Source organism: Chrysemys picta, chromosome 20 (genome assembly GCF_011386835.1).
Source record: "Chrysemys picta bellii isolate R12L10 chromosome 20, ASM1138683v2, whole genome shotgun sequence".
Lineage (NCBI taxonomy): Eukaryota > Metazoa > Chordata > Testudines > Emydidae > Chrysemys > Chrysemys picta.
Genome location: NC_088810.1, coordinates 9,848,813 through 9,870,098, shown reverse-complemented (window position 1 = coordinate 9,870,098; position 21,286 = coordinate 9,848,813). Strand labels below are relative to the sequence as shown.

General features: G+C 55.4%; 2 protein-coding genes across 3 annotated transcripts; one reads left to right on the top strand and one right to left on the bottom strand.

Moving 5' to 3' along the window:
- Positions 1-491: 491 nt before the first annotated feature.
- Positions 492-7,252, bottom strand: LOC103307096 (kallikrein-15-like). The gene is made up of 5 exons (XM_065574669.1): positions 7,228-7,252; positions 4,718-4,874; positions 4,189-4,430; positions 2,530-2,663; positions 492-644 (listed from the first exon to the last, which is right to left on the bottom strand). The coding sequence occupies exons 1-5, from the start codon at positions 7,250-7,252 to the stop codon at positions 492-494; spliced, it is 711 nt and encodes a 236-aa protein (XP_065430741.1).
- A 3,149-nt stretch (positions 7,253-10,401) lies between these two features.
- Positions 10,402-12,534, top strand: LOC122173024 (E3 ubiquitin-protein ligase RNF19B-like). Of its 2 annotated transcripts, none has more exons than XM_065574297.1 (4): positions 10,402-10,547; positions 10,670-10,719; positions 11,508-11,657; positions 11,770-12,534. In XM_065574297.1, exons 1-4 carry the CDS (start codon positions 10,478-10,480, stop codon positions 12,253-12,255), a joined length of 756 nt encoding a protein of 251 aa, XP_065430369.1. In that variant the 5' UTR covers positions 10,402-10,477; the 3' UTR covers positions 12,256-12,534. The 2 variants fall into 2 exon arrangements, with proteins under 2 accessions (XP_065430369.1, XP_065430368.1); XM_065574296.1 differs by having other exon boundaries at positions 10,404-10,547; positions 10,670-10,767.
- The last annotated feature ends 8,752 nt before the right edge of the window (positions 12,535-21,286 follow it).

Below are 21,286 nucleotides of genomic sequence, written 5' to 3'. Positions count from 1 at the left end.
CCGCCCCGGCGTGTCTGCCCTTAACTCCACCCCATTGCGTGTCTACCCTTAACTCTGCCCCCTCCATGGATTCATACCATTTAAGGCCAGAAGGGCTCATTGTGACTATCCAGTTTGACTCAAGAGAACGGCCTAGGGTGATTTCCAGTAGCTGGGCTTGAACAAGAATGTTTCTCATCTCCAATTTCCAGTGATGGAAATTCCACGAAACCCACCCCTATCCGCACCCCTCTATCCTATCCATCCCTCCATCCATCCCCATACACCCCTTCTATCCATCCATCTCTCCCTCCCCATACACCCTATTCATCTATCTATCCATCCATCTCGCCATCCGTCCCCATACGTCTCTCTCTCTCTCTGATGTGCGCAGAGCAGGTTGATTCCCCAGCTGCCAGCCCAGCAGCCCCATGCCACTGCTAGGGAAGAAGACGCAGAGACCCAGTGGGCTGCTGCCCCGGGTTTATTGTGACGGGGTCCCTGTCCCAGCGTCAGTTCTCCCACATGGTCCTGCGGATCCAGCCCAGGAATTTGCAGACCCTGGTGTAGACCCCAGGCTTGTTGGGCAGGCTGCACTCTACCTCTCCCCAGGAAATGACACCCTGGAGCTCTCTGTCGCAGACCAGAGGGCCCCCGGAGTCACCCTGTAGAGACACAACCCAGCAGGAAGCAGAGATGTTAGGGCCAGGGTTGACCATTGCACCACGCAGCCTGCCCTCTTGCCTACCCCAGGCTGGAGAACCTCCCCCAGGGATCCCTGCCTTCAGCCCAGATCTGGGGATTGAGCTAGCACACCCTTAACTCTGCCCCTGTGCATGTGTGCCCTTAACTCTTCCCCTTTGTAGATTTCAAGCCCATATCTGGTGGTTGAGCTAGATTGGAGCTTTTCGAGAGAGACGCCCGATCTCAATGGGAAGACTCCCCTTGTTTCTAGTCTGGATTTGTCTCACTTCCCCCCCCCAGCTATCGGCTCTTGTTCTGCCCCTGTCAGCTGGGTTAACGTGCCCTCTGCTCTCCGAAATCTGCTCCCCAGGGATACGCTGACAGACCGGGATCAAGTCCCCTCTGAAACTTCTGTGGGAGAATCTCCACCGATCGAGCTCCTTCAGTCTCCAGCTCTCAGGCAGGTTTTCCAGCCCTCGGATTGTTCCTGTCACGTTTCTCTGATCCCTCCCCAACTTCCTGTTTGATATTTGGCCCCACCAGAGCTGGGCGCAGTCTCCAGTCAGGGTCTCCCCAATGCCATATCCAGAGGGGACCCCACTTCCCAGCTCCTACTTGCTATTCCCCTGTGTCTTCAGCCTAGGGTTGTGCTCGCCCTCTTAGCCACAATGTGTGTATATATATTTCCTCAATATATGTTCCATTCTATATGCATCCGAAGAAGTGGGCTGTAGCCCACGAAAGCTTATGCTCTAATAAATTTGTTAGTCTCTAAGGTGCCACAAGTACTCCTGTTCTTTTTGCAACATCACCCAGGAAGCTCATGGGCCATTGGTCCTGGGTCCTTTCCAGAGTCGCTACTTTCTAGGGCCTTGGCTACACTGGCGCTGTACAGCGCTGCAACTTGCTGCGCTCAGGGGTGTGAAAACGCACCCCCCCCCCAAGCGCAGCGAGTGCAGCGCTGTAAAGCGCCAGTGTAATCAGCGCCTGCAGCGCTCCACGCTTGCTCGCAGTGCTGCAAGCTATTCCCCTCGGAGAGGTGGAGTACTTGCAGCGCGACTACACTTGCGCTTCACAATGCTGCCGCGGCAGCGCTATGAATCCCCAAGTGTAGCCAAGGCCTTAAATACAGCCCCCAACCTTGAAGTGTGAGCTACAATCATTCTAATGGCCTCCTCCTACTCAATGGTGATCTAAAATAACTTTAATCTCATTTTAATCCCTTACTCCATCCCCTTGTGTGTTTCACCTTAACTCCTCCCCCCTTGTGTGTTTCACCTTAACTCCTCCCCCTTCAGAGATTTTTCCGAGACCAAAAGGGACCATTGTGATCATCTGGACTGACTTCCTGAATAAGACAGGCCAGAGAATTTCACATGTAGTCTGTGGTGTGTCTTCCTCACCTACTGAGTCAATGTTAGAGCTGGGTAAGATTTTTCAACCAAAACTTTTTTTTGGCAAAAAAATACAGATTCTGTGACACCAAAATATTTGGTGAATCTGTGCTGGTTTCACTGGATTGTTCATTTCTGGGGGGAGGAAACAATTGCCAAAACAATCCAAATGTTTCCTTTTGACATTTTTCAAATGGAACAGGCCAACTTTTCGGTGCAAAGAACCAAAATTCCTTGCTTCAAAATTCCCTTCCATGCTGTTGAATGAAAAATTTCAGAAAAGTGTAAAAATGCTCCGAATTGACCCAAAATGATTTTATTTTGACTTTTCAAGGATCTGAGAATTTTGAAAATCTCTGTGTTTGGGCTGACCTGAAATTATGTATTTTTTTCAATGTTTTGAACTCCCCCCACATCCCAGCAGCCCTCCCTCCTCAGTGATACCCCTGGGGAACCCCCACCTCCACCTCACGTGGCAGGAGTCCCCACCTCCGTCTTTCACCCCCGCACACAACATGTTGTCAGTCACGCCCACAGGGTACGCCGCCTGACACTCTGCTGAGATCGTGTTCATGTCTGTGCAATGTAGGACGTCGGAGAATGTCGCTGGGGGGAGGAAGCAGAGAAGAAAGGGTTAATTGTCAATTGCTGATGGACAATTGCCGATCAATAAATATAAACTACAATGTTCTACTCCCTATTTATCAATATAATGCATAATTAATAGGCACTAATTAATAGATGTCATTAGTAGCTAATAATTTTGAAATTAATAGTGATCAGTGTAATTTATAGTAATTTGTCATAATTAATTATTTCTAATCAACAATTATCAACATAGCGGATAATTAATAACCAATAATTAATGGGCACATTAGCCACGATTAATAGCAAATAGTTTCTAAATTAATAATTATCAATAACTTTTTAAATAATTGATTGATGGTCATTATTAACTAATTACTTCTAATTAAGAGTGTTCAATGTAATGGATAATTGCTCTTCAATAAGTAATTGGCAATATTAACATCCATAATTAATAGCAAATAATTTCTAATTAATAGTGATCAATATAATGGATAACCAATAACCAATAACTAATGGGAAATATTAAGTCATACTTAATAACAAATAGTTTCTAATTAATAGAATGTAATGGATAATCAATCATCCATAATAGGTCATATTAATTGCTATAATTAATAGAAAATATTTTCTAATTAATAGGGATCAATAAAATGGATACTTGATAATTTGGGGAAATATTAACAACTATAATTAATGTAAAATAGTGTCTAATTAATAGTGATCAATATAATAGCTAGTTGATAACTAATAGGCAATATTAACAACCATAATTAAAAGCAAATTGTTTCTAATTGAGAATAATCAATATGTGGATAACCAATTAACATTTATTAATGGGTAATTTCAATGGCTTTACCTACGAGCACATTGTTTCTAATTAATATGATCAATATAATGGATAATTGATAGCCTGTAACTAATATGTATGTTAACAGCCATAATTAATAGTGATCATTTCTAACAGTGATCACTGTAATTGACACGGTGTGGGTGACATTCAGTAACTAACAGTTTCTCCTTAATACTGACCGGATGCAGTAACAGTGGATGACTGACATATAATAACTGTAAAAGCAGCAAAGAGTCCTGTGGCACCTTATAGACTAACAGATGTATTGGAGCACGAGCTTTCGTGGGTGAATACCCACTTCTTCAGATGCATCCGATGAAGTGGGTATTCACCCACGAAAGCTCGTGCTCCTATACATCTGTTAGTCTATAAGGTGCCACAGGACTCTTTGCTGCTTTTACAAATCCAGACTAACACGGCTACCCCTTTGATATATAATAACTGATCACTTTTCATTCATAATAATGATCATTATTAGGCAATGGGCAGTGGGCAGCTGGCAATTAATAACCAGTAATTAATGAGCAAGAGACTGGAAGATTGATAATGAATAGCTAATCATCACTTAGAATCCCACTCGATCCAAGCCTCAATCATGAACAACTGTTCGTGTGTCATTAATAATCAATAATTGATCCTGGATAGCTGATAACGATCCCCCCACCCACCCACCCCGCAGCGCTAGCCCCGTACCTGGGGGGCTGGAGGTCGTTCCCCGCCCCAACACCAGGCAGCGCCGGCCGGGAGGGACACAGCGCGTGGCCAGCGGCAGGGGCCACACATACTCGTTGATGGCAGCAGGGGGCGCTAGCTTGAGCAGCAGGAGGTCACTGTCTTTGGTGCGCAAGTTGTAATGGGGGTTGCGGATAGCACGCACGGCCCCTGAGCGGCTAGCCCAGGGCGGGTCGCCGCAGGTCACGAGCCCCTCGGCGCACCTGGGTCAGGCTGGGGGCAAAAGAGCAGGTCTCAGGGATCCTTGCAGGCCGTCACCCTGAATCCCAGCCCCGCTGTTCTAACCACTAGATCCCACTCCCCTCCCAGAGCTGGGGATAGAATTCAGGAGTCCTGGCTCCCAGCCCCCCGTGCTCTAACCTCTGGATAGCCACATACACGGCTTGATGAGCCTGTTACAGCTCTACCTAACACAGGCAGTTCTTTTAGCTCATGCCGTATGGTCTCCTGCGGTCAGATCCGGAGGTCCCAGGTTCATTCCTTGACCTACCCGGTGTGGCAGTGCACCGCAGTGAGCACCCACTCTGGGCTGATCAGGGTCCCCCCGCAGCTGAAGCCCTGGGGGGCGTAGAGGGCAGCCTGCCAGGGCTGGGAGTGGGCCACGCAGGGGTGACTCCAGACCAGCCTCTCCACGCCCGGGGCGGCGGCTGGAAGATAAAGCCATGGAGGGGCATGGGGGCCGGTGGCGAAGGGAGCATGGGGGGGGATGTGGGAGGGAGCCCGTGAGATTCAAATTTTCATAAACAGCAAACATCAGAGGCATAAATGGGTCGGAAGATGAACAGTTTTCCCTGCAGAAAAAGTAAAAAAGGGAGAAAAGTGTTGTGGGGGGAACCCACAAAGATCTGAACTAAAAAAAACAAACAGCGTCCGGCGTTGCTTAGAGTTGTACTCATGCTTTTTTAAGGCCTGATTCATGCTGGGTTTTTTTAACACTTTGGGTTGACGAGACCAAAACCCAGCTTGCCGAGTGGCACTCTGCAGACAGTGTCACTCATTTAACCCAAGGCGTGAATTTAAACTGTTAGAGTTCAGTTCAGGCAGTGCTACAGGATGAGATAATTTGGGTTAAAAGGACCTGAATCCAGTTCATCAGGGAACAGTTCGAGCTGGCCAAATGTTTTCTGATGAAAAAGGTTTTGTCTTTGGAATGTCAGGGGGGGCTGAAATACCTCTGAAGGTCGGGGCCCTTCTTTCAGTAGCAAAGACAATGCTGGTGGGTGCTTTGGGAATCGCCCCCCAGCGCTTTCGAGCAGCAGAAAAGAACTCGCTGGGGCAAGTTTGTGGTGTTTTATTCTTTCCTCTCTCTGCACTGAAATGTCCTCAAAACATGCCTGAGCTGGAGATACAAAAGCTGCCGGCTTTCTTATGAAGCCTGGGACCTTCCTGGCTTTGTCTGGGCGCTTTCAGTGCATTGAAAACAGGAAGAGCAGCGGGAAAACGTTTTTTTTTTAATAACTAGGACCATCGGACTGGCCAGACAGGCTCAGCCCAGAGGCCCTTTGCGCTGTGTCCCGTCTCCGATAGTGACAGTACCAGATGGTTCAGAGAACCCCACAGTAGCAGGTTAGGGAGATTCTGACTCAGGGACAGTTCCTTCCTGACAGTTGTAACCCTTCTGCCCATCTGAGTTGGCAGCAACAAGGGCCGGTTCTGTATCTAGGGGTTCCGTTTCAATACCGCAAAGCAAAACCGGCTCGAGCCCCCACCCCGTGACCTGGGACAATTACATACCACCCCCCGGGCGCCTCTAAGAGGCAATACTTCCCCTCTCGCAAGCACGGAGTCTGAGTGTAGCAGAAAATGTTTAATAACATGAGGTAAACGACATCAGCATTAAATTGGGAAAACACCACAAACAGGATTCATAACACAAACCATGAGCAAAAACCCACCCCCAAAGTTCCAAAAGTCCAACACCCCAAAAGTCTCTTGAGTCCAGCAACCCAAGAATCAACCAAAAGTCTCTGTCCCTGGTCAGTGCAGCCCCAGAGTTCAAAAGTTTATCTGCAGAGTCCTACCCCCGCTCCCCCAGGCTGGGTGGAAATGGGGTGGGGGAGAAAGGGGCACACGGGGTATTAAGGGGCACCTTACATGGTCTGAGGCCAACTGCCCCGCCTCTCCATGGGGTTCTGCAGCAGCCTTCACCACAAACAGCTTTCACCACAAGCCACTCCACTCCTCCAGCTGTCCTGTGAGTCCCTCCAGCTATCTCACAAACTGCCCTACTCTGCCAGCTGTTTAGCAATAAATCTTCAGGCTCCCCCACTAATTAACACAGGATCCAGTGATTTCAGCTCATAGGAGATAAGCCCTAGTGCTAGTACACCATTGGTCCAAAGTGAATTCAGCATAACAGTCTGTAACTAAACTCTTAATAGAATCAAAATTAGTTCTGCTATTCAACAGAAGAAAATGGTAAAATTGATGTTTCAAGCCCTCAAAAGGGGCCCATACCACAAAGTACAAATTTCTGTCCACAACCTCTCTCAAGTCACTTGGTTTTGGAACCCATGTCCCTCATCTAGCGAGTGCTACTTAGGTAATGGTGAGACCCTCTGTCATACAACAGTTCCACTGGCCTTGATTCACATAATGAGGGTAACAACACTTTGGCCTGGTCCCCACTAACCCCCCACTTCGGACTAAGGTACGCAAATTCAGCTACGTTAATAACGTAGCTGAATTCGAAGTACCTTAGTCCGAACTTACCGCGGGTCCAGACGCGGCAGGCAGGCTCCCCCATCGAGCTGGAGTACCGGCGTCGACGGCGAGCACTTCCGGGATCGATCCCAGAACATCGATTGCCTGCCGCCGGACCCTCCGGTAAGTGTAGATGTACCCTTTATTCCTCCTGCCCCAATAACAGAGAAACTGGGGATCCCACAGCAGCCAAAGTGACCATTTTGGGCTGCCGTGGGCTCATGCTAGGTGGGGTGGGTGTGCCTATGCAAACAAGATCAGCCCCTGAAGTTCTTTTCCACACTCGCCATAATTCACCACCAGATGCCAGGATAGCGCTCATCCTGACTCTGCTTACACAGCCATTAGTTACAGGCAGGTTCATGCCCTGGAGCATGAGAGTGTTTAATCTTTTCAAACTTAAAAACAATTCTCTAATGTCATTCTGGCTCTCCTCATTAGCCATATGTCACATCCCTTTTCTGGATCTTGCTGGGCTATCGGCTTCAGTGAGATCATGTGGCAGTGAGTTCCACAGACAAATTCTGGGATTAAATGAAGCAACATTCCCTCTTCTCCATTTGAAAGGGGCTGCCTCTCAGTTTCATTGCACGCCCTCTTGTCCTTGCACTGCGGATCCAGCTGGGGAACCGCTTTCACCCCCTCACCTGCGCTCTCCGCTTTGTTTCCCAGCCCCGTGATGCTGTCCCTGTTCTCCGGCACAGAGAGCGAAAGGCAGACGCTCATATGTGCCAGCCAGTCCCTGCACAACTCCCTGCAAGGATACATCTCGGCCACCCGCGCGCTGCTCCGCATCCTCAACCAGTACCTTGGCACCAGCGTGCCTTTCAAACTGGTGGGGGGCAGCGTCGGTGTGGGAGAGAACCTTGAGCACCTGGTGTGGATAGCGCAGGAGATACACGCCGCAGCAGAGCAGACGGACAGACACGTGCGGAAGAACGCCAGCCGGGACGCCCGCATGTACGCCCGCATGGCCTCCCCCCACACCTTGCTGCAGGAGAAGGGGGCCATCATCTGGGACTTCCACCAGGCCACCACGGGGATCTTTGGCAGCGTGGGTGGTCCCATGGCGGCCATGCTGCTGTTGAACGCCGGCCTCCCGGAGCGGCTGGAGGCAGCAGAGACCTCCCCGGTCCTGCAGTTGCCGATGGATGCCCTGCTTGAGAGCAGCGAGATCACCAGGGATGTGTCCACTCATGCCACCTGCGGGGGCCCAGCCAGGGAAACGGCTGCAGGGCCCCCCAAGAACAGCCCTTTAAGGGGGGAGGGATAGCTCAGAGGCCCCCCACCTCTGCACAAACTCAGCTCTCCCTCCTCTGGGGGCAGCATGAAGCCCTGGCTCCAGCGCCCTGTAACAATAGCACTGCACGAGCCTAACCCAGGCCAAGCCCAGCGCAGGTCCTGCAGTGGAGGTACACACCCTCCCTCCCCCCCCACAGCATGCAGACCCCCTCCCCCGCTTGGCTGGACTCACAGCGACTCTCTGCCCCCCACCCAGGCCGTGCGCTGGCAGCTCGCCCTGATGGGCCCGTTTCATGGTTTCAGCCCCAATCTGGGCGTTTACACGGCGTCTGCTCCAAGCAGCTCCTGGTTCAGGTGCCTGCTGCCCTTGCTCAGAGCTCCTGCCTTCTGCCCCCTCCCCCTGCAGGGAGCCCTGATGTCGCTCCTCGCCCCCCACAGCCCCTGGGGGTGCACAGAGGAACAGCGTTTGGGGAGGAGGGAGAGAGATCAGCAATGCCAGCTCCTCCATGCAGTCAGGTCAGTTTCCCCACATGGGGGCAGGGGTTAGGGGAAAAGGAAGGGTGGGGAGCCCATGGGGGCCAGGGGCAATGGGGGGGGGGGTGCCGCACCCATGGGAGCCAGGGTTGCCAAAATACATGTTCGACCAGGGTGCCTTTTTCTCTAAGACCAGCCCTGCTCCCCACACTCTAGCTCTGCCGGTGCCCCTCACTCCCGTCCCGCAGCCCCTGCTACCCCAGTCCTGGGCTCCCCCAACCCCCAGCTCTGCCGCTGCCCCTCACTCCCGACCCGCAGCCTCCTGCTAGCCCAGCCCTGGGCTCCCCCAACCCCCAGCTCTGCCGGTGCCCCTCACTCCCGACCCGCAGCCCCTGCTAGACCAGCCCTGGGCTCCCCACCCCCCAACTCTGCCGGGGCCCCTCACTCCTGACCCGCAGCCCCTGCTGGCCCAGCCCTGGGCTCCCCCAACCCCCAGCTCTGCCGGGGCCCCTCACTCCTGACCCGCAGCCCCTGCTACCCCAGCCCTGGGCTCCCCCAACCCCCAGCTCTGCCGGTGCCCCTCACTCCCGACCCGCAGCCCCTGCTAGCCCAGCCCTGGGCTCCCCACCCACAGCTCTGCCGGTGCCCGTCACTCCCGACCCGCAGCCCCTGCTATCCCAGCCCCGGGCTCCCCCCGCCCCAGTTCTGCCGGGGCCCCTCACTCCCGACCCGCAGCCCCTGCTAGCCCAGCCCTGGGCTCCCCACCCACAGCTCTGCCGGTGCCCGTCACTCCCGACCCGCAGCCCCTGCTATCCCAGCCCCGGGCTCCCCCCGCCCCAGTTCTGCCGGGGCCCCTCACTCCCGACCCGCAGCCCCTGCTAGCCCAGCCCTGGGCTCCCCACCCACAGCTCTGCCGGTGCCCGTCACTCCCGACCCGCAGCCCCTGCTAGCCCAGCCCTGGGCTCCCCCCGCCCCAGTTCTGCCGGGGCCCCTCACTCCCGACCCGCAGCCCCTGCTAGCCCAGCCCTGGGCTCCCCATGCCCCAGCTCTGCTGGGCTAATGTTACAAACTGCTTTGCTCACACTGTGCTGCTGGCAGCAGTTACTGACAGCTGGGTGAGAGCTGCAGCTGCCCTGCACAACCGGCTCCTGTCACCTTTCCTCAGCCTCTGGGCCAGGAACGTAATGCACCTGCGGGGCTGGGCTAGCAGGGGCTGCGGGTCGGGAGTGAGAGGCCCCAGCAGAGCTGGGGGTTGGGGGAGCCCAGGGCTGGGGTAGCAGGGGCTGCGGGTCAGGAGTGAGGGGCCCCAGCAGAGCTGGGGGTTGGGGGAGCCCAGGGCTGGGCTGGCAGGGGGCTGCGGGTCGGGAGTGAGGGGCACTGGCAGAGCTGGGGGGTGGGGGGAGCCCAGGGCTGGGCTGGCAGGGGGCTGCGGGTCGGGAGTGAGGGGCACCGGCAGAGCTGGGGGTGGGGGGAGCCCAGGGCTGGGCTAGCAGGGGCTGCGGGTCGGGACTGAGGGGCCCCGGCAGAGCTGGGGGAGCCCAGGGCTGGGCTAACACGGGCTGCGGGTCGGGACTGAGGGGCCCCGGCAGAGCTGGGGGTTGGGGGAGCCCAGGGCTGGGCTAGCAGGGGCTGCGGGTCGGGAATGAGGGGCCCCGGCAGAGCTGGGGAGGGGGAGCCCAGGGCTGGGCTAACAGGGGCTGTGGGTCCGGAGTGAGGGGCCCCGGCAGAGCTGCGGGCCTGGGCACCGCGGGGAGGGTGAAAGCGAAAGCGAAAGCTGCCGGGGGGGCGGGGGGATTTCCCAGCCCAGGATACGTGATCCCGGCAGCCTGCGATGCCGTCGGGGCCGTGGCGGACGCTGGCCGAGCAGTTCCAGGTGATCTGCCCCCCCGGGGGGGCCCCAGGTGAGACCCCGGCCCCTCCTCTCCCCCCGTGAGGCCCTTTGGGGTGACCCCTGGGGAAGGGCGGGATCAGCCGAGCTCCGGGGGTCGGGCCTTGTCTCACCCCGCCCCCTCTCTCCCTGCAGGTGCGGGGTCCCCCGGGGCGCTGGGACGGAAGATGACCTGTGGGCACTGGGTGAGCGCGGCTGGGCTGCGGGGCTGGGTGCGGGCGCTGCTGGACCAGGTAACACCCCCCCCCCCCGCGCGCTATGGGCAGGTGGGCGCGGGGCGGGGCCCTCCGGGGGGAGGTATCGAGGGGATTGTGGGGCGGGGCTGGAGCTTCAGAGCAGATTTTGGGGCCAGTTGAGGGAGTGCTGGGGAGGGGGGTTTGCTGGGGGGTGCCAGGGGAAGGGAAGGGGAGGAGGTTCAGGGGGAAGGGTCAGTTGGGGTGATGGGGAAGGGGAGGGGTTAGGGGATGCTAGGGGGATTGGATGTAGAGTCACAGGGGAAGGGGTTCAAGGGGGAGGGGTCAGTTGGGGTGATGGGGAAGGGGAGGGGTTTCAGGGGATTCAAGGGGGGTTGGATGCAGAGTGACAGGGGAAGGGGAAGGGAGTTCAGGGGGCTGAAGGGGGAGGACAGTTGGGGAGGGGGGTTTGCTGTGGGGGTGCCAGGGGAGGGGAGGGGGTTCAGGGGGGAAGGGTCAGTTGGGGTGATAGGGGAGGGATTAGGGGATGCTAGGGGGATTGGATGCAGAGTGACAGGGGAAGGGGCTCAAGGGGGAGGGGTCAGTTGGGGTGATGGGGAAGGGGAGGGGTTTCAGGGGATTCAAGGGGGGTTGGATGCAGAGTGACAGGGGAAGGGGAGGGGAGTTCAGGGGGCTGAAGTGGGAGGGCAGTTGGGGAGGGGTGGGGGTGGGGTAGGTGGGTGGCCGGGGGCCGCAGGGGAGAGCTGGTGGCTGATCCGGGTCCCCTCATTCACGTCCAGGGCATCACCTCATTCCGCTGCCCACGCTGCCCGGACACCCCTTGGCTCTGGCAGGAGCTGTGCAAACTCGGGCTCTTCTCAGACGAGGACCGGGCCACGCTGGAGGCCCAAATCCTGGCGCAGGACGGGGCTAGGGGCAGTTACCGCCAGGTGAGTCCTGGGGGAGGTATGGGGGACCTGATCCCCTCTCTCCCGGGCCTGGCTCAGGCTGGGATGTGAGGTGGGGTCTCAGTAGCTAACACATCCTCATTCTGCCCTGCAGTGCCCACGCTGCCAGCACCTCGTCCAGCGCCTGGATCCCGGGACCCTGCGCACCCCTTGCCTGCCCTGCTCCCAGCGGGCCGGGGCCCTGTACTGCTTCTGCTGGGGCTGCCGCACGGAATGGAGGGACCCCTCATCCCATGCTGACTCGCGATGCCCCCTACAGGCCGCGCTGCATGACGCCCCCAAGATCCATGCCCCAAGATCGTCCGTCCACAGCTGCCCCTCGCTGCGGGCCTGTCCCCATTGCCACGCCCTCCTAAGCCACACCACGCAAGGCTGCCCCATGGTGGTCTGCCCTGAATGCAGGTGTTGGTTCTGCTACCGCTGCCTGGGTCTGTCGGGGGGACACCTGCGTTCCTGCCCCATCGCTGACCCGCAGCTGGTCTGCGGGAGTGGGGATGCGGTAACCCCAACTTCCAGGGGCAGCCGTGGAGTGCCCGGGATCATGGGCTTGATCCTGGGGCTTTGGGGAGGGTGGATCTGAGACAAGGGGGGGGCTGCTTTGACTCCCCTCCCAGGGCTGTCAGGACTCCAGGCATCGGGGGCAGGGGCTTCCTTTCCCTTTATCAGTGCAGCACTGGCACAGTGAGGTCCCTGGCATGGCTGGGGCATTTAGGTGCCACCACAATGTAATGGAATTGTGTAAGGTAATTGTGTGTCTGAATGAGTGAATCAGATCGGCAATGAATGGACGGGGGGAGAACGAGAGGCCTTAAATCTCTTCTAATATTACTATTAAAGGAAGGAAATTCTAAAGCTAAAATCTTTGGTGTTATTGTATAATGGTTAAAGTATCAGTCATTGAAATGTATGACACAGAGAGAGATGTGGGTATGTGAGAATGGGTGTGCATGGGGATGGATGGATAGATGGATGTGCATGGGGATGGATGGATGGAGGGACGGATGGATGGGTGTGCATGGGGATGGACGGATGGATGGGTGTGCATGGGGATGGATGGATGTGTGCATGGGGATGGATGGATGGGTGTGCATGGGGATGGAGGGAGGGATGGATGGTTGTGTATGGGGATGGAGGGATGGATGGATGGGTGTGCCTGGGGATGGAGGGAGGGAGGGAGGGATGGGTGTGCATGGGGATGGAGGGATGGATGGATGGATGGGTGTGTATGGGGATGGATGGATGTGTGCATGGGGATGGAGGGAGGGATGGATGGATGGATGGGTGTGTATGGGGATGATGGATGTGTGCATGGGGATGGAGGGAGGGAGGGATGGATGGGTATGTATGGGGATGGATGGATGGAGGGACAGATGGATGGGTGTGCATGGGGATGGACGGATGGATGGGTGTGCATGGGGATGGATGGATGTGTGCATGGGGATGGATGGATGGGTGTGCATGGGGATGGATGGATGGAGGGACGGATGGATGGATGTGCATGGGGATGGATGGATGGAGGGATGGATGGATGGATGGGTGTGCATGGAGATGGATGGATGTGTGCATGGGGATGGATGGATGGGTGTGCATGGGGATGGAGGGAGGGAGGGATGGATGGATGGGTGTGCATGGAGATGGATGGATGTGTGCATGGGGATGGATGGATGGGTGTGCATGGGGATGGAGGGAGGGAGGGATGGATGGGTATGTATGGGGATGGATGGATGGAGGGACAGATGGATGGGTGTGCATGGGGATGGACGGATGGATGGGTGTGCATGGGGATGGATGGATGTGTGCATGGGGATGGATGGATGGGTGTGCATGGGGATGGATGGATGGAGGGACGGATGGATGGATGTGCATGGGGATGGATGGATGGAGGGATGGATGGATGGATGGGTGTGCATGGAGATGGATGGATGTGTGCATGGGGATGGATGGATGGGTGTGCATGGGGATGGAGGGAGGGAGGGATGGATGGATGGGTGTGCATGGAGATGGATGGATGTGTGCATGGGGATGGATGGATGGGTGTGCATGGGGATGGAGGGAGGGAGGGATGGATGGATGGATGGGTGTGCATGGGGATGGATGGAGGGAGGGAGGGATGGACGGATGGGTGTGTATGGGGATGGATGGATGTGTGCATGGGGGTGGATGGATGGATAGATGATTGTGTATTGGGATGGATAGATAGATATTAAATTAAAACAAAAATGAAGGCAATTCCCAGCCAATACCCTTCTGACACTGGCTGCAATTAAGTCCCCAATTATAGTGTTTTTTGGGGCGTCTCCGACTGGCTGGGCAGGGAGCCACAGCAATGGGATATGGAGAGCTCAGAGCTCGGGGCAATAGACTCGTACCCAGTGGTCAATGCCTCCCACATCTCCCCCCCGTGCCCATGCTGCCAGTACCTTGTCCAGGTCCTAGACCCCAGACCCCTGTGCGCCTCCTGCCTGCCCTGCTCCCAATGGGCCGGGGGGCTGTAGTGCTGCTGGGGCTGACTGGACGCTCCCCCACCCCAGAGGGAATCCTGCTCCGACCTCCAGTTCTCGCTACAGGCCCCCGTGCTGTATGACACCGGGATCGTCTGTCCATGGCTGCCCCCCACACCACACCGTGGTGTGCCACACCAGGCTAGGCTGCCCCCTGGTGGCATGGTCGGAGTACTGCATGCCATTCTGCTACTGCTGTCTGAAGACGGCCATGGCACATTGTCTGCAGCACGGCGACCTCGTGCATGGTGGATACGGATCCCACCACTGCCCTGTGAGCCCGAGGCAGAGCCTCTGCGGGGAGAGCAGGGCCTGCTCACGATGGGCACGAGGAACTTGCTCTGCGTTCGGGTGAGCATCATAGCCGAAGGGCTGGGCCCCCATCTCAGCATCTCACCGTGGTTACCAGATCCTCCCCTCGGCCTCTCATGGCTCTTCAGGGCCAGGGCTGGGTCTGTCCAGCACTCGGCACGTGGGGGAAAGTCAGAAGAAAGAACCATAAATGGTGTGTCTGAGTCATGGATTTAGAGGGGTGTCCCACCAGTTAACCCCACTGATAACCTAGTGTCAGGGAGTCCCACTGGTTAACCCCACTGATAACCAAGTGTCAGGGAGTCCCACTGGTTAACCCCACTGGTAACCAAGTGGCAGGGTGCAGTGTGGGACAGTAGGACTGCTGTGCCCCCTTTACAGACCGAAACCAGTTAAAACATTTTAAACAAAGGCGTCAACGCAGACCCCCCATTTCCTTTATTCCCATTCCTTATTAAGGGTTTGTCATCATGCCGTGGCACTAAAGGTGTGATGTCCATGCACGTAAGTCACAGCCCCCAAAGCCCCTGTGTGGACGCGCTCGTTCAGAAGTAAAATTGCCATTGCCAAACGAAGGGCATCAGGGCAAACGTCGAAGGTGTCAGGCATCCCTCCCCCAAACGCTGTTAGTCCTCAGGCCTTTGACCTGCCTGGAACATCTTTAGAGTTTAGCACAGTCCAGGTGTGACCCACATGTGATGTTTGAAGTCCAATGAGAAGGAGCGAAGCAGCGGGGCCGTCCTCGGGATTGCCCTCTGTAGAAAAGCCTGGGCAATAACTCACAGGTATCAATTTTGGCCTGACAATGGTTCAATAAATGGTTACAGTTAAAAATTGAAGATGTTCTCACTCCTTCTCTGTCTTGGGCAGGTCAGGACATCTTTCCTGAGCCGGAGAATGAAGGCCTGAATGGCACGGTAGATCGTGCTGTGCACTCAGAGGATATTGGCCTAGTTGAACAGGGATCCCCTCTATAAACCATGTACGTAACCCGGTGGAATGCTTGTCCTATTAGAATTAATCAATTGAGCCAAATTTTGGTCTTTTTATCTGTGAAGATTCCTCTCTGAGCTCAGCCGCTACCTCTTCACTAACCATGACGTAAACCTTCCCTCTTACTATGTGCGCCTAGGGAAAGTGAACTTCCGAACACAGCATTGTCTCCTACACCGTCCTGACATGAGGATGGTACTAGTAACGGGTCCAGCCGTGCGATATCCACAGGGGTGTGAGGACCCCGTCAGACGGGTTTTCAGCTTGCTTAACACATTGCGCTGTTGTGTCTCGGCGCAGGTACAGAGCGCAGGCTGATCACCTGGCCCAGAAACAGGGCGCAGCGGTTACTCGCTAGGCTCCATATTGATTTCTGAAGCTGTGTGGGGTGTTTTCATTGGAGGGGGCCGTCTGGCGGGTCGCACCCTGTTGTCTCATCAGAGGGCTGAGCCAATTAGAACTCAGGGGTCAAGTGTCATCAGTAGGGTTAGCAGGATTGGGTATAAATCAATAGAGGTCAGTAAATGTCAATTGCAGCTGACACTGAAATTGACTAAAAAAGTTTCCATCACCCGAGTGGGGTCTCCCCTGTCGCACTGGCAGGGATGGGGCATCACCGCAGAGCAGGGCCCTCTGCAGCCCCACTGCAGGCAGGAGGCCACCCCGGTACTGACTGGCTCCTGCCTGGGGTGGTCTCCCCGCAACGGGGGGGCTCATTCTCCTACTGCTCCTCGCAGCCCTGCCTGGAGGTCTCTGTGCTGCCCTCCAGCATCACAGCCTCCCCTGCACCTTATGTCCTGGGCTTTGCAGCCATTCAGGCCCCCCGGCAGCTGTGCCCTCGGTGCAGCCCTAGCCCCAAGGCTGCCCCCAGCCCGCTTCAGTTCCAGCACCTGGAACAACAGTTACACAGTAACAAAGAAAATAAATTAAATTAATACAAATAAAAATTGAATCTTGCCAAACTGAGCTGTCAGCCCAGCCCCTGACGCCGGCTCTGTGGCACCTGCAGCTGATCCGTGCAAGAGCAGGTGTGTGGCTGTGGGAGAGACCACTTTGCTGACAGCACCGAGAAGGGTTCGGATCAGTAGGGTTGCCAACTTTCTAATCGCACAAAACCGAACACCCCTGTCCTGCCCCGAGGCCCTGCCTATGACCCACCCCCTTCTCCAAGGCCCCGCTCCCCACTAGCTCCACCCCCCCTCCCTCCATCGCTCGCTCTCCCCCACCCTCACTCACTTTCACCAGGCTGGGGTTGGGGTGTTGGAGGGGGGTGAGGGGTCTGGCTGCGGGTGCGGGCTCTGAGGTGGGGCCAGGGATGAGGTGTTTAGGGTGTAGGAGGGGGCTCCGGGCTCAGGCAGGAGGTTAGGGTGCAGGGGGCGGTGCGAGGTGCAGGCAGGGAGTCTGGCTGCGGGCTCTGAGGTGGGGCCGGGGATGAGGTGTTTAGGGTGTAGGAGGGGCCTCCGGGCTCGGGCAGGAGGTTGGGGTGCAGGGGGCGGTGCGAGGTGCAGGCAGGGGGTTGGGCTGCGGGTGGAGGTTCGGGGTCCCAGCGGCACTTACTGCAACCCCTAGGCACAAGGAGGCTCCGCGTGCTGCCTTTGAGCCTGCAGGCCCCGCCCCTGCAGCTCCCATTGGCCATGGTTCCTGGCCAATTGGAGCTGCAGAGCCGGCACTTAGGGTGGGAGCAACCGCTTCCGGGAGCCACGTGGAGCCAGGCAGGCAGGGAGCCTGCCATAGCCCCGGGTACCTGCTGCGCCGCCGTGCCAACCGGAGTCACCAGGGTCCCTTTTCGACTGGGCAGTTCAGTTGCCTGGCAACCCTACTGAGCATGCGCATGGCTGCGGGGAGGGCCGGCTTTGCTGACAGTGCCGAGAAGGGTTCGGAGAAGGACGATGCCAACGTTGGTACCAGGGGCTGAAGAAGCCGGGCGCCCGCACTACATATTATGGCCACGTGATAGAGGCTTAGGGCTGGACTCACAAAGGTTTAGGTGCCTAAATCCCAGCTTTAGGCTCCACGGCAATTCCCAAAACTGTCAAACCCATTAGGCCCCAAAACTCAGTGCCTGCATTCGCCGGGTAATGGGCCCCTAGGTGCCCAAACTGCTGCCTTGCTCCAGGCATCTGGATGCCTGTCTCCTGCCTAAGCCCCAGAACACCTCACGAAACAGGGAAGGTAGGCGGGCAAACATCTGTCCTGCATCCAGGACCCGATGGGAGGCATGCTCAGTGGCCACCTGTTGGGTCAACATCTGGCCAGAGAAGGAGGATGTGGTGCGACAAAGTGGGAATTTTCTGTAATGTTGTTATGAAGCCTGTGTGTGCCTCAGTTTCCCCTATACTTTGCACGGCTGCCCAGTGAGGGTGGAGGGAAGGGTTAAGTTTGCTCTCAGGGCAGGCTAAGAGATGTACCTGTGTGTATATGAGGGGTGTGTGGTGTCATGCTACCTGTCCCAGGGCAAGTCTATGCTGAAAATGTGACAGAGATGTTCTTCAGTGAAGATGCTATGTATGCTAACTGGAAGGCTTCTCCGGTTGGCAGAGCTCCTCCTCCTCCCGGAGAGCTGGTAGTGAAGTAATGGGCCAATTCTCCCACTGATTAGGGCCATCGATTCTGGAGGGCAAGGTCACTTTAACTGTGTTGCTGCATTCTGAGACCACAGCTCTACCCCCCTGAGCTATGGAGCCAGGCCACGGGGCCCCTTTGCAGAGAGAGGTTAATGCTGAGGAGAGTCCGAGTTGGCTACCCAAGGCCCCTCAACATTTGAGCCAGCAACCAATCCCTGCCTTCCAAGAGCACTGCTCAAAACCCCTGAGGTAGGGTGCTGGGCCCAGCGTACCCTCACAAGAGGGAAGTTAACCCTGAGGAGAGATGAGTCACCCAGGAAGAGACATGAACCATCAGTGAGGAAGTTCTGAGTCCAAGACTGCTCGCCAGTTCCCTGTGAGAATTGAACTGCTGATCCCTGCTTTCCAAGAACACTTCTCTAACTCCCCGAGCTATGGAGGGAGGGTAAGGCTGAGGAGAAATGGGACACCACTGAGGAGATTCCAACTGTGAGTTGGCTACCCAGGGCCCTGCGACATTTGAACCTGTGACCCCGGCTCTAACCCCCTGAGCTATGGAGCAGGGCCACAAGTCCCCTCAGCAGAGGGAGGTTAATACTCAGGAAAGACAAGCTACCAAGGATGGAGAAATGAATCACCAGTGAGGAGATTCCAAGTCCAAGACCGCTCCCAGACCCCCACCAGACTTGTACTGGCAACCCCTGTGCTCTGAGACCACTGCGCTATCCCCCGGACTATGGAGCCAGGCACCAGGCCCCCTCGGCAGAGGGAGGAGGTAGGTTAACGCTGAGGAGAGATGAGTTACTGAGCATGTAGAGATGAGCCACCCAAGGGAAGGTTCTGGGTATGAGAACGCTTCCCAAGCCCTTGGGAGACGTGTACTGGTGACCCCTGCATTCCACAATCACTGCCTGAACCACTGGAGCTGGGCCATGCATCCTTTCGGCAGAGGGAGGAGACAGGTTAACACTGAGGAGAGACAGGCTGCTAAGGGAGGAGAGATGAGTCACTAAAGAGGAGTGTGCAAGTCTGAAACCGCGACCCAGGGCACCGTGAGATTTGAAAGGGCAACCCCTGCAGTCTGAGACCACCGCGCTAACCTACAGAGGAGGGTCCTAGCTTCCCTTGGCAGATGGAGAAGGTTGGTTAATGCTGAGGACAGATGAACCGGCAGTCAGGAGAGATCGAGTCTGAGATCGCTACCCAGGCCCCCCGCAAGATTTGAACCATGACTCCTGCATTCCAGAAGCACTGACCTGACCTGACCCTCAGAACTAGGGAGCCAAGCTGGGACATTCTGTATCTTGGGGGAAAAGCCCTGTAACCCCCATATTCCTCATTTATATATAATTGTGATCTTGCATGTAAAGCATGCCACGTGAGGTATCGGGGAAAGGTTATGAGCTGCCAAGGGGACCTGGTGCTCAGTAGATTGGGGGTTAGCACAGTGGTCTGTGAAACACAGGGGTCACCAGTTCAATCTCACAGGGGCTGGAGTGGCCATTTCAGACTCAGAATCCCACACTACTGGCTTGTCTCTCCTTCCTCGGTAGCTTATCTTTCCTCAGCATTAACTTACCTCCTCACTCTGACAACTAGACCTAGGGTGCAACCTGTGACTGTGGGATCGCTGTGCCCCCTTAACTCTCCAGCCTGGGCTGTCTCTCACAATGCCTTGCTAGTGACCAGCAGCAAACCCCTCCAGGAGCTGTGATCACTCAGCACAATCGCATGTGGAGCCCCACACCCAGCTAGATTGCATGAAGCCGGGAATGGGCGACAGGGGATGGATCACTTGATGATTCCCTGTTCTATTCATTCCCTCTGGGGCACCTGGCACTGGTCACTGTCGGAAGACAGGATACTGGGCTAGATGGACCTTTGGTCTGACCCAGTCTGGCCGTTCTTATGAATGTTCCCAGAGCCACTCATGAATCACACAGAGAAAGCCAACAGCCAAAACCCCCAGCTCCCAGCACTGTACCTCAGGAATAGACCGTCTTGTACTGCTCAAGACAAGCAGTGAAAATGTATTAATTGGTTCACCACTTCATCAGTGGAAAGTGGATACACACCAGCCTTTGTACACCTGAGCAGATTCACCAAACACTTCAGGCAAACTCACTGGTAAAGATAAACAGTAAAACAAGTTTATTGATTACAAAAGATAGATTATAAGTGATAAGCAAAAAGAGTGGTTACCAAAAGAAAAGAAAATGTAAGCACGCGGTCTAAACTCTCAACTCTATTAGACTGGGCAAAATCTAGATGAAGCAGTTTTTCTCACCCCACTGGATATTGCAGTCCTTAATATACAGGTTTGTCCCTTAAACCTGGGCCTATCTCCTCTGTTGGAGTCTTCAGTCTTCTGAGCGTCCATGTTGATTGCAGTGTAGGTGGGGACAGGAGAAAGGCCCAGCATGGAGCCCCCGTGTTCTGTTTTATACCCTCAGTCCATGTGCTTGGAGAACATAAATCCAGGCATGTCTGGGGGGCACTGCTGAGTCACCAGGCAAGGCTGAGCAATCCCCCTGGTAGGGCCTTATGCGGGTGAGTCATTGCATTGTAGCTCCCTTGCTGGACAATGGCTGTTGATGGGTTGTTTGACACCCACCCGGGTGTTGGTTACTTTCCTGGCTATTGTTTCTGGGGAGCTAATATCTGGCTGATTCCCCAATTTACAGTGTGGTTTAGTGACAACCATACTACACAATTCTCACAACTTCACATGCACTAAAGATACACATATTTAGATGGAACAGTGGGTTTCAGCAGTTCACAACCTTTCCCCTGATACCTCACATGGCCAGCTTTATATGCAAGATCACAATTATGTACAAGTGAGGAATCTGGGGGCTACAGGGCGCTCCCCTAAGGTATAGAATGTCACAGGATGTTTGTAAAAAAGTGAGACAAATAGAGGGAAAACAAACTCAATTTTACCGCTCCCCCTTTTTCCAAAAGAAAAAAAAAAGGGGGGGGGTTTAAAAAGTAAAAGAAAGTGTGACCCCCCCTCTCCGCGCCCCGACACGCACTCACACTTTTTCTTCTTCTTTTTTTCTTTCTTTCACTGGAACAATGTCTGTGTTTGTTTTTTCTTTCCTAGATTCCAAAACCAGAAAAGACACCTGTGATCATCTAGCCTGACCCCTGTATGACACTGGCCACAGACCTGCCCTGAGTTAATGCCTCCTGTTTGAACTAGAGCAGATCTTGTAGAAAAACGTCCAGTCCGGATTTA